The sequence below is a fragment of the Botrytis porri genome (genome assembly GCF_014898465.1).
Source record: "Botrytis porri strain MUCL 3234 chromosome Unknown BPOR_001, whole genome shotgun sequence".
NCBI lineage: Eukaryota > Fungi > Ascomycota > Leotiomycetes > Helotiales > Sclerotiniaceae > Botrytis > Botrytis porri.
This window is the reverse complement of record NW_024066075.1, coordinates 2,001,946-2,016,008: the sequence shown is the minus strand read 5'-3', so window position 1 is coordinate 2,016,008 and position 14,063 is coordinate 2,001,946. Positions and strand designations below refer to the sequence as shown.

At 34.3% G+C, this 14,063-nt stretch overlaps 1 protein-coding gene across 1 annotated transcript; it reads right to left on the bottom strand.

Annotated features, from left to right (window-relative positions):
• Positions 1-11,292: 11,292 nt before the first annotated feature.
• EAF01_000542 (uncharacterized protein) lies at positions 11,293-12,891 on the bottom strand (the record flags this gene model as incomplete). The annotated part of the gene is made up of 1 exon (XM_038908792.1): positions 11,293-12,891. One exon carries the CDS (start codon positions 12,889-12,891, stop codon positions 11,293-11,295), a length of 1,599 nt encoding a protein of 532 aa, XP_038775698.1.
• Positions 12,892-14,063: the final 1,172 nt, after the last annotated feature.

Genomic DNA, 14,063 nt, shown 5'->3' with positions numbered 1-14,063 from the left:
AACTTGACTAGAAGTAGGTCATGTCATAATATAGATTATAAAAATCATATTTTCCTATTTGACCTTGTTTTACATAATATAGAGTGATCTACAACTATCACTAATTCAACTGAACTATTACTATCCTCTTCCTCTTCTATCTCCCCTTCTACTTAATCAATTTGATACTTAAATAGTCTACTATATCATTGTTTTAATAAGAATATCTATTCAGCCTTCTCGATAATTTTCAATACTTCTTCAATACTAAATACAAATTCATCTTTTAATTTTATTCTCTTTCTATTTTTTCGTTTCTTTTGTATTTCAAATAATTCTTTATATTCTTGAAGTTCCTTTCGAAGAATAGCATTTTCAGCATTTAAGCTTTCAATCTGATGAGTTATTCGCTTTATATATCTCTGTATTAAAGAAGTAGGCAGATTATTAATGAATAAAGCTGAATTGAATACCTTATTTGCTTATTATAGCTCAATATCATTCAGGGGAGAGCTATTAAGCAAAGAGAGATCTAGATCTTCTAGATTTGCTGATATATTTGGAATGAAAGGTGGTGGTAAAAGCGAGGTTGGAAGATTATTTAGAACTTGATAAGAACTAAATGGATTCAAACCTGCTCCTTTCCATTCGCTTTTGATATTTTAACAAGTAAAACCTTTTTCTCTTATCTTTTGAAAAAGCTATACCCAATCAAATTGTTATATTCGTTATATTCCTGCTCGAAAGTATTGATCAACCTCTTAAACATAATATCGCTTCATCAATCCATACATTCTAATATCCAATAGCTGAAGTAAATACAAGCAATGAGATGATGGAATAAAAAGATCAATCTCCTTCTCAATACAGAAAGCAATCAAACTTCCTATAATATAACTAGAATAATCATCTATAATCAATAATTGAAACTAATCTCCTAATATTTTTCGAGATTCTAGCTCAAAAACCTTATATATCCATTCAAAGCTATAATTATTAGAAGTTTACTCACTATTACTTATTGAGAAATACTAGTTTGGAAGAATATTAGTTGGAATTCATATAGTATTAGTATTCTGAACCTTGAAAATGATTATAAGGAACAAAGAGCTTCCATCTGTATTCACACATTCCAATACAATTATCCACTCTTACTTTCCTACTATAACCTTCCAATTCGATTTGAAAGTAGAATCCACAATTATACATATTGATTCTGTTTCTCCAATTATATATCCTATCTTATTCATATTATATATATTCTTAAGTTCATAATATTGTTCTTCAATTCGTACTTGAAATATTAAAAACCATATTGAAATTATTTCAAATATAGCTTCTTTATACCTTACAAATTCCAATTTACAAGAATAAATTCCTTTAAGTTTAAGATATCGATCTAAAAACCTATAGATCCATTATTGACCTATATGATTTGATTGAAAAGATAAAGGGGTAGATGGTGACACGAAAATGACGTATTGATTTAGAATTTCTTAAACCATTTCTTTCAACAACCCAGGAATTGCAGAGTATCCAGTAGCTGTCAATCGTGAGATCCATTGTACTAGAGTCTTTTCTTCCACATTAAAAAGTTTTTGAAAGAATTTATGAGATTGAGAGCGTGATTATCATTCAGTTATTCAATTTATCAAGATTGATTTCGAAATCTTAAAATGAATAGCAACACTTCGAATTGAAATAAATTGTTTATTTTTTAGACTTTTTATAGCCTTTTGAATATTATCTTCCAATTCACTACGATTTAATAACTTTCAATTCATTATGTATTAAATAAACACGTAAAATAAAGAAATGAGAGGGTGATTTTGACTCATATCATGACATGACCCACTTCTAGTCAAGTTACGTTACAAATATACTCAGCGTAATATTTCGATTTAAAGGTATCAATTAAGTAATAATGATTAGAAATAATATATAATAAATAAGGATTTCACTTGATACTAGAATATTTAATTTAATAGACTAGGGAAATAGCGAAATATATAGAGATCAATGATACTAATAGTATATTATAAGAATAAAATAAATACTCTTTAAAATAATATATTAATATAGGGAATTCTGCTATATAAACGCTTAAGATAAATATTAGTCTAGAAAGGGGATAGTATTATAAAGGTACTCATACCGTAATATAGATTATAAAATAAATCTAAGGCTTTGATATTGGAATCTACAAAAACAATGCTATAAGAATAATTAAATTAAATGATAATTAAAGATAGTAGTAATTAAATAAATAATTAGTAATTAAAAAATAGGTATCTATCTTTTATTATTATTTACTTTATAATAAGTATAGGGTAAACAATAATTACAAATTGACTAAAGAGATAGATTAGATAAGTAATATTATTATTAGTTACAAGATGAATATTATATAATTAGGAAATCGATTTATCGAAATCGACTTTATAATAATCAACTTGTTAATTTATAAGATATAAAGATCTATATATAGGGAATGGGTTTTATTATAATATAAAGCTTTATGCTCAAGAACAACCATTAGTTTTATTATTATAATTATGAGAATTGTAATTAATTATAACCTTATTGAATTCCTATTTGAAATCTAATTTAAACTATTTTGAGAGATCTCTAGATACTTTCACGTGATTCTAGAGGCAGCTTCCGTAATATAATCCTTATAATTTTCAGAGTATTCTTTTAAATATCTATTTATAGGGAATTTTCTTTTTTTTCTGAATCCTTCAAAATAAACATATTATAAATTTATAATAAAATTCTATAATTTATTTAGAATAATTTTTATTAAAAAGTTATTAAAGATTTTCTAAAAGTTTCAAATTTATATATAATTCTCATACAAATTTAAAAATCGATATTCTGAAGCTCTAGATCTTAATACAGAAAATTCCTAAAAATCTGAAATTTTTAAGGTAAACTAAAAATAATCTAAATTTCATATATATAAATTTTCAATAAATTCTATTTATAAATAAGAAGGTTAAAAATTCCATTTTTGATGTAAAAAGTAGCTCAAAAGAATGATGGCCCGAAAGTAGGGTACTCGACTTAGTATACAGATTATATTAATGTATAGATTATTTTTATCTCAATTTACTCTTTTTTCTTTCAATATATATTTTTATTAACAATTTATAATAAATTCGAATAATTAAAAAGCCTATATACTTCTTATTATTAAAGCTCTTTAAAAAGATAAAAAAACAAGTATTTAAAAAATTGTAAAGATGTATAATATTTTGAATATAATATTATAGTATAGAATTAATAATATTACTTTTTGTTTTAAATATCGATCTAAATCTTATAATCTTCTAGAACTAAAAGAGTATATTATTTTTGAATATATAATTGATATAAACATAAAAGGATTTTCATTTAAATAAAAAATAAAAAAGATATAATAAATTATATTCTTAAATTAAAGAATATAAAATATATTAAAAAACTTTGAATATATTAGTTTATGAAGTATTAAATTAAATTAAAAACATATTCTAATTGTATTTTTAACTTTTAAAAAGCTTTTTATAGAGATTTTAAGTTCATTAAAAAATAATTTTGATTAGTTTCGAATATATAAATAAAATTTAATATTTTCTACATATTTTTGATTATAATTTTTATAACTTTAACAAAATAAACTTTAATAAAATATAATATACCCCGAAATAGTAATAATTAATACTAAACGAAATAACAAAAGTAAGATAATATAATTATATAATAAAAAATGAGCTATAGCGATTATATATAATAATAAGAAGGGTGAAATTATACTCTCATTTCTAATAATTCAAAAACAGATTCATCTTTCTCATTAATATATTGAAAATGATTTTCCTATAGATTGAGTTATTAAACTTATATTCAATGAATAAACAAATAATAGGACAGATTTAAAATAATTAAAACATTTCGATAAGTATATTAAAAACCGAAGAAAGAGTGAATATTGAATATTAATACTATAGTAGTAGTAGTAAATTCATAATCAATTCGATCTATATAGCTATACTAAGATCATATAATACGCCTATATCTATGTCTAATCAAATGAAATAAATAAAAAAAAGATATAAAAACCTACCCCCCCTTTAATATCCTACCAAATCGTTTATATTATATATCTATTCTATTTAATACTTATAGTCTATAATATCTATACTTTTAAAGACAATTTTATTATAGTTGTTTTATTTCTATTCTATAAGTTAATAATATATGATCTATTTCCACTCAGTATAATAATATAAACTCCCTTTCCCCTCTTTTAAAACATAATGATTTTTATTATTGTTAATATTATCGTCATTATAACAATATAACCTTATAATTACTTACCTCTATTCTATAACAATTATATTTCTTTATTTACTCTTTATCTTTTTTACTCTTTTCCTTTTTATTTACCTTACTGTTACGGGAGCTGCCTCTAGGGTCACGTGGAAGTGTCTAGAGTTCTCTCGAGGTGGTTTAGACTAAACTTCAAGTAGGAATTCAATAAGGTTGGTAACTGGTTGCAATTCTCGTAACTATAGTAATGAAACTAATGATTGTTCTTGAGCACGAAGCTCTACATTGTAATGAAATCCCATTCCCTTATATAGACCTTCGTACTGTACTGGAGCGTTCAGGACCTAGAGAGGTCCTGGACCTTTGGTCTGTATGGACCTACATTCCGTTATGCCTGTCATGCAGGGTCCATCACGTGCTAAGAGTCATGTGACGCGGTACCGAGGATGGACCGGCGTAACACTATCCCCTTCCTATCCTAGCGCTTGCCCCCAAGCGTTATATAGTACTAATTTACCCCACTTGGGATTATAGCCTCCTATATGGCTTTTGTTCCTTTTCCTTCTCATTATGCCACCTATTCGATCCCGAAAGTATAAAGAACGTGTTGAATTAGCTTTACTGATTGAAGCTTGTGGCATCACTATGCCTTCGTGTACTTATTGCGACAAACATTCTCGTCGTTGTATAATTTCCAAGGAAAATTCTATTCGCTGTAGCGAATGTATTCGTCGTGGGCAGAAGTGCGACATAGCTGGTCCCTCTGCTGGCGATATGATGAGTATTATTCGTGAGCAAGAACGATTAGATCAAGAGCGCGAGGCTACTTTATCTAAACTCCTTCGTTTGGACAAACAACAGCGCTTCCTTCGCAATCGCGCCTCTGAAATAATTCGCCGAGGTCTGAAAACAATGGATGAGTTGGAAGAAGTAGAGGGAAGAGAAAAGTTGGAGAATGAGCGTGTGGAAAAAGAAAAGGAAATGGCGTCTGCCTCTGTCGCTGGTCTCAGTGATAATTCCTTCGTTTTCGACCCTTCTTCTTTGGATCCTTCGATCCTTGCTTCAATGGATTCTCCCTCCTTCTGGGCAGACCCGGGTATTGCTGGTGGAACGCCTCCAACTTCTCAGGGCAGTTGAGGTTTGTTCTTGGTTCCCATGAATTTTCGGTGTGTGGATAATCTAACCATTTGATTAAATATTTGATTGTGCCTCTGACGTATTTACAATCTAGTATTGTTTCGACATCGTATATGGCGTTCGGGTTAACTGGTTCGATTTCCGTTAATGGCGCATTCGGCGCTCCTGGTGGTGCTGGTTCGAGCAAGGATATATGGAATACTGGGTGAATATTCATTGTGTCTGGTAATTTCAATCGATAGTTAACCGTTCCTATTACTTTATCAATCTTGAATGGTCCTAGTTTCCTGTGGTCGAGTTTATTGCTTGGTCTTTTGGTTTCAATGTTTCGTCGTAGCAAGTAAACTTTATCCCCCTCTTTAAGCGTAGGTTCCATACTACGTTTCGTATTGTAGTACGCTGCTGTTCTGGATGATATGAATCTTAGATCAAGAGCAAGCTGTTCTTGTAAATCTTTTAACTGTTCGACTTGTATTATTGCTGATTCGGCATTGACTTCTTGTGGTATCGGTGTTTGATATGCTTTAGGATTAAACCCAAAGTTAGCGCGTGCTGGTGTTATCTTTGTGGTTTCCGTTTCCGATGTGTTATATGCGAACTGTGCCATAGGTAATAGTTCTACCCAATTGTCTTGTCGATAATTTACATAGCATCTAAGATATGCTTCCATTGTCTGATTGGTCCTTTCTGTTTGACCGTCTGTCTGTGGGTGGAAAGCTGTCGACAGCTTTCTTTTAATACCCATAAGTGCTAATAAGGTAGTCCAGAATTTCGAGGTAAAGAGCTTGTCTCTATCCGAGATTATCTCATCTGGTACTCCATGTATGCTTACTATGACCCTGAAGAATACATATGCTAGTTGTTCAGCAGTCCATGTTTCTTTGAATGGTATCATATATGCAAATTTGGTTAGCCTGTCTACTACATTGAGTATCGCGTCGTATTCGACTCCTGTAGTAGGATCTTTCGAGAGTGGTAGTTTGACCACAAAGTCCCATGTAATGGACTTCCATGGCTGAGAAGGCATGTCTGGGGTCTGGAGCTGACCATACGGAGCGTGTCTAGAGGACTTATTCCGTATGCAGGTATCGCAATTTCCAACAACTTCTTCAACTATCGTTCTCATTCGCGGGAAATAACTGATTTCCCGGATTCTTGCAAACGTCCTTGCAATTCCTTGATGTCCATGTGCCGGCAACCCATGTTGTTCCGTCACAAATTCCTTGGTCATTTGACTCGGAATGTATACTTTCCCATGAAAGTATATGGTTTCGTTTTCTATTGTGAATCCTGGTTCTATTGCCTTGCGTATGCGTATAGCTGTAGCATCCTTGTCGTAATGTGATTGGATTTGGTTTCTGAGATGGTTGTCTTCCAATATATGAGTAGCTGCAAGCTGTGGTGCATTGTAAACCAGTGATTCGCCTTCTTTCTTGAATATTGCGTATGATTCGTACGACTTATTTTCTTGGTATTCTGGTTTTCGGCTAAGAGCGTCGGCTCTAGCGTTTTCTGATCCTTTAACATATGAAATTTTGAAATTGTAATTGGCCATGGTCTCCGACCATCTGACCTGTCGTCTGTTTAACTGCTTCGTTGTGGTGAAGTAAACCAAGTTCTTGTGATCCGTATATACCTGTACTGTGTATTTTGACCCTTCCAAATAAACTCGCCATTCTCTAAATGCATCGACTATCGCCAGTAATTCTTTGTCATATATTTCGTAGTTCAATTCGGCTGGTGATAGCGTTCGAGAGTAGAATGCGATTGGTTGCTATTTCTCATTTTGACCTGGTTGGCTCAGAACTGCCCCTATAACGAAATCTGAGGAATCCGTTTCCACTATGATTTGCTTTTCTGGATCAAATGTTAACAGTATTAGCTCTCCGGCTACTGCTTGTTTGAGTGCTTCGAAGGACTCCTGCGCCTTGGCGGTCCATTCGAACGTTCCTTGCTCTTTTCTGGTTAAATTGGTTAAGGGCACTATAATCCCTGAATAACCTTTAATAAATCTTCAATAGAAGTTAAAGAATCCTAAAAAAGACTATACTTCTTTAATCGTGGTAGGCTGCCTCCATTCAAGCACTACCTTGACCTTATCCTTGCTCATCTTGAGCCCTTGGCTTGATACGATGAATCCTAGGAACTTTGTTTCCGTAACATGGAATTCACATTTGCTTGGTTTACATAGCAAATCGACTTTGGCTAAACTTTCAAGAATGTTGCTGACATCTTTGATGTGTTGGACCTTGTTATTTGAATATACTAGGATGTCGTTCAAGTAGCATATACAACAGGTGTTTAGATATTGCGACAGCATATTGTTCATAAGTCTCATGAAAGTAGCTGGTGCGTTCGTTAGCCCGAATGGCATAACTTGATATTCGTATAGCCCGTATCTTGTCTTAAAAGCGGTTTTCTATTCCTCGCCTTCTTTCATTCTAATCAAGTGGTACCCGTTTCGTAGGTCCATCTTGGTAATATTGTTGCTCCGCCTAATCGATCTCTTAATTCCGTAGCTAATGGAAGTGGATATCGATCTTTCTTTGTAAGCGTGTTGAGCTTTCTGTAGTCCACAACTAGTCTCTTAGTACCATCTTTCTTGGGTACCCACATAGTTGGACTTGCCACTTGGGATGTGGATTCTCTGATCCATCCCTTGGCCAAGTTGTCGTCGATATATTCCTTGAGCGTCTTTAGCTCATCGGCTGACATTGAATAAATTGGGGTGTGCACCGGCATCTTGCCTTCCTCCAATATTATTTCATGATCCCATGGCTTGTGTTCTGGTAAAGCCTTATGAATCCCTGATTCTTTGAAAACATATTTGTATTTCTTGTACTGTTCTGGTATCATAGGCTCCTTTGCCTTGATTGCGATTTCGTGCCGTGTCGTTGGCTTCTGCATTTGTAGAGGAGGTGTACTGTCCTTCGCTCTTAATGGAGGACCCTGGACTGGGTGTCCTACGTCGCCGGTGTTGTTCGCGTTCAACTCTCCTTGGCGCGTGTTACGTCTCGCGGACGCCTTGAACGTGTCATCGTGACCGTTCTTGCACTGATCAAATGTCACTGTTTCTTGTGACCAATCTATTCTTGGGTTGTGTGCCTTCAACCATGGCATCCCTAAGATGATCTGTTGTTGGCCCAATGGCACAACGTCAAGCTGTATAACCTCCGAATGTTGGGTTATGCTCATTCGTACTGGTCGTGTCTCTTGTGAAACGTTCCCGTCAGATCCTGCTAGCTGTCCGTCAACTAACTGCAATTGGTAGGGGTTTTGTTTCTTCTGGAGTGGGACTCCCAAGTACTTTGCAGCCTCTGGTGCAATAAAATTTCCTGTAGCCCCTGAATCTATCATGGCTTGTTGTATTTGTCCGTTTATCTTGACTCTGCAGTATATTTGTCCTGCTTGTCCTGTAGCATTCAGCTGTGGTGTAATTTGCTTATTCTCGCTATTCTGGATGATCTCATCGGCAAATGTTACACGTCGAGGTTCTTCCTCTTCTAGATAGGCAGCGCTTGTCCCTGATCTAGCTCTGTCATCAAGTAAATCCCTCCATAGGGTGTACCGGTAGTTCCCTTGAGTGACTTTCATTATCGTACCCACAACTGGTGGTGGTAATATGGCTTGAGCCTGGACCCGGTGTTCTTTTCCTACTCTTCTGCATAAAAATAGAACCTGATTCTCATTTCTTTCAGATGTGTGGTGATAAAACACTTCCCATAGCTCTCCTCTGTCTGGCCACTGGAGGTGATCGGTACTGATCCTTTCTATGAATGATGTGTTCGTAGTGATTCCAAACCATAGAATTCGATGCTGATCGACGTACCGAACCTCATACGATTCGCCCTCTTCAGCGTCTGTTACGCTGAGGTCCTCGTTCATAGTTCCTTCGTCTGTATCTCCAAATTTCCAGATACGACGGTTCCATTGGTCAATTTCCCGAATAGACCATGATTCTCCTAACTGCGGGTCTTTGTTTACCCATGAGAGGCCTTCGACCTCTTCTTCTTCTTCGTAAGCTGGTGGTGGCGTGGCTAGCCCTGTCATGCTAACAGCACACAATTGTGGCGTGAAGGTGGCATTAAGTTGGCCCTTGCCGAACTTATTCTTAAAGTTGCCCTTCTTGCCCCCTGTTCTCTTGCTTCGACATTCTGCTGCCCGATGCCCTGCTTTCCCACATTCAAAGCATAAGTTATTTTCTCGTCTTCGTTTCTTTTCCGGATCATCATTCCCACCTTTGTGGTGCGTAGCGTCGAGTTCCATAGGGTCTCCATATCTCTGTGGATTGTAACGTGGTCTTCCCTCATTCTTGCGGTAACGCTCTTGCTTTTGATTTCCCTGGGGTTTGTATGATCTTTGACTTTGTCGATATCGGTAAAGACGATCATCTGATTCGATGGAGTCCTGGATTAGGTCGTTCAAGTCTACACTCTCGGCAGATCTTTCTAACTCCAGTCTGACTTCTGGTTTGAGTCCTTTACGATAGTGACTCATAATGGCGGTTTCGTCCCACTTGGTTGTTCCAGCATATCTTCGAAATTCCGTAGTATACTTCAATGCTGATCCTGTCTGCTTGAGGTTGAAGATCTTATCTTCCGCTACCTCTAGCTCATTGGAGTTCCCGAAGATTCTACGAATCTCTGTCTTAAATCCTTCAAAACTATTGAAGATTGTTCGAGTGGGTTGCATGCGATCCTGGTCGTCATGCTCGAAATAGTCTCGTAAATATGGTTGAATCCACTTGCTTGCTTCTCCTCTGAGATATGATACAGCCCATACACTCTTGGATTCCTTTTCGGTGAACTTGTCTTCGTTAAATCTGAAGTAGATTTCAAGTTGTAAGAGGAAGGTGTCGAGTTCCTGTCGACTTCCTTGGTATTTGTCTGGTAAGGCAATCTTGAGTGTTTCGTTGATGGTAATTTCCTTGGGAGCGTCGGTCATCTCGACATCGTCGGTGTCGGGTGCTTGTGCCTGACTGCTCGCGGATGCACTGGTGGGTGCCATATCGTCGGTTGGTATTGAATTGGTACTTGAAGCAGAAATGGTGCTCAAAGTGTTACGGGAGCTGCCTCTAGGGTCACGTGGAAGTGTCTAGAGTTCTCTCGAGGTGGTTTAGACTAAACTTCAAGTAGGAATTCAATAAGGTTGGTAACTGGTTGCAATTCTCGTAACTATAGTAATGAAACTAATGATTGTTCTTGAGCACGAAGCTCTACATTGTAATGAAATCCCATTCCCTTATATAGACCTTCGTACTGTACTGGAGCGTTCAGGACCTAGAGAGGTCCTGGACCTTTGGTCTGTATGGACCTACATTCCGTTATGCCTGTCATGCAGGGTCCATCACGTGCTAAGAGTCATGTGACGCGGTACCGAGGATGGACCGGCGTAACACTTACCTAATCTCTTATTTATTATTTGTTTTGTTCTTTATAATAGAATATAAATCCCCTTATATTCCTTTAAATATTTTATTATACTTTATTCTATATTTATTTTATTATCCTTTTATTTCTATCAACTTGAACCTTAATCTATCACTTTCAAAATAATACTTTTTCAAAATGTCTTTCAAAAAAAGAATAAATATTTAAAGACTTCCTCCCCATTCTTGTCCTATTATATGTCCATTTATAACTATTATATCAAATACTTATATCAACTCATTTAATTCTACCATAACCTGTATTCATACTCATAGGAAGTATTCTTGTTGTCATATTGAAAGGAGTATATACTATAATATGAGTATCTCGTCTCTGGATCTTAAGTCAACTACCCCACTTTCCGACCACCCCCTGTTTCCGACCACCTAAAAAATTCATATTATCTACACTTAAAACTTTAATAACTCAATAACTATTGAACTTCAATGAAATCGCCTGTAGAATCACTTTCTATAGCACTAGAGCTATCATCTACCTCATCTTCACGATCTCCAGCTTCAATTTGTGTACGCCTTATAGCTCTAATCCCTGCGAACTTCGAATTTGGAGATACCACAACCTTTCGCCTTTTTCTAGGTAATGCTTCATCTAATTGATATTCTAGCTTTCTAATCTTATTCTCTGCCTCTAAGAGTTCATAATCCTTAGCATCGAATCCTTTTATAATCTTGCGAAATAGTAATCTTCGTGTTGGCAAATCGATCTCCTTCTCTTGAATCATTATATCTCTATATTTTCTGATATCGGCTCCTTTTTGAGGGGTTTTCCATTGAATAAACGATGAATATATATTCCATTGAAGAATAGGATCATCATCAGATTCAGGATTAAGTGATAAAACCTCTCTATTGCTATTTTCAAGCAAAAGTCGACTCATAAGAGGTTTAGCCATATTTTTGGGCCAAAGACCACTAGCTTGCCACCCAGACTTGATATTTTGAATAGTTAAACCTTCTATTCTAGCCTTCTGATAGCAAGAAAGGAAATTGCGCTTTCCAATTGGTGAGGAATCGGATAATAGACTTAATTTATTAAGTTCGATTCGATATGCACTTTTTAGGGGTGAGAACACAGATAAATCGAGTGGTTGTAGTACGTGTGACGTATGTGGTGGGAGAAATAAGAGATATATGTTGTTATTAAAGCATTCTAACATAAATGCTGTAGTTTCATGGCTTCCGTGTCCGTCCAAAATGAGGAGTCTTGAATTTTCCGGCTGAATAGGGGTAGTTTGAGGGATATAGATCTTTTTCAGCCATTCTAAAGCTGTAGCATCTGTAGTCCATCCATTTTCTGTAGCGGTAAAGTTCCAACCCTTGAATAGAGTCAAATCTGTTGGAAACCATTGTTGTTGAACTGATTTTCCCTTATATATTACAAGGGGAGTAATGCTTTTTCCATTGGCTGAAATGCATTCTATAAAAGAGGTCCAAATTCGAGATCCAGGTTGCTTTTTTTGAATAAATCTTCGATCAGTGCTTCCTACTACTAGTCCATTAAGACCCTGACCCTCCATTATACCTGCTTCATCCATATTCCATCTGTTGGCCGGCTTAATAGCCTTGATTTCAGGGATTGCGAGGTTCCGGAACCACTTCTTAATAATATCAGATGTAGCACCTGAAACTCGTGCAGAATCGATTTGATGTTGCTTCTTAGTTCCAATATTAGGATGCCTTCGAAAAAAGCTATGTATCCATTTCTTTCCAAGTGAGGGATCCTCCCCTCGTACAATAAGGAGGTGCTCTGCCATCTCTCTGATTTGACGATGTGTAGGGCTAGTACCAAGAGCTTCCTGTACTAATATCCATTCTGCTAGTCGATTCTCCTGAATTGGAGATAACTTTTGAAGTATTTGGGCGCCTTTTTGATGCGAAACTCCACCATATATTCGATCGTGAAGTGTGGTACGTGGAACACCATAATCCAAGCTAGCTCTTCGTATGCTTGCTCCATTTGTAATCGCTCTAAGAGCCTCTGCGATATCTTCTTCGGTATATCTATTCTTCATATCACAATTATAATAATATCAAAATTTCAAATCAATTGATTAAAGCGTTGTTGAGTTATTCAAAGTATAAATTTTATAATTACTCAAAGCGGTGTGGTTTTTGAGGTGGTCGAAAAGAGGGGGTGGTCGGAAAGTGGGGTAGTTGACTTAGCTTTAAGAGTTCCCAGCTAATAAAATACTTTTTAATACTATATAGATATGAAAGTTATAAATCAAAAGCTTTTCAAGTATATTATAAAGAAAATAGTATTATATGTTTATATTTACTATTACATTAAAATCATCTAACTGAATCACTTGATATAGATTGTTTTAATAATCTGAAACATTTATATAGTAATCAAATTAATAGATTTATTAAAGTACATATTAATTATATTTCGAAGGTTGAATTCTTTATAGCTTTTAAAACTATATATAAAAAATCAATTACCTCTCAGAATATAAAATCGAAATTTCAAATAATAAATCTAATTCTATTTAATCTTAAACTATACTTTCGAAATTAAATATTCAATTTTATATACCTACTCTCTCCTCTTTTTGTCACGGGACCACTTCTGAGACCATTTAGAAGCTTTACCGCTATACTACAAAAGTATAAAGACTAGGAGATAGAATTAGAAGTTCTATCTTGCTCTTACATATATAGTAGGACAGAACAGAACAGGATAGGAAGGCTAGTATCACCTCGTGACACTTTTAACCTAAATTAATAAATCTCTCAAATCCTTTATAATTCAATTAAAGCTCTTTTTTCAATCAATATTAATTAAATCTCAAATAACTTATTATCAATTAAACTCTTTTACACCTCTATTCAAGACTATACTAACTCTAACTAAAAATACAAAAAGATTAACTTATAAAAACATACTTTCGAATATAAAGATTTATACATTTTAAATAGTGAATAAAACATTAAACAAATATCAATATATATAAAAAAGGATTTATTAGATAAAAAGCTTTTGATGTATTCTTTTAATGAAAGATTGATATTCAAATTTAATGATAAATATCAAATAAAAAAAGGAATTCCAATAAGAAAGTATTTTCTAATTAATACTATAATAAGTATAACAAAACTAATTATAATACAAAAACTTATCAAAACAATGTTATAGATCTTAGATTGTTATAATTATTATAATTTTCATTAATTAATTTGA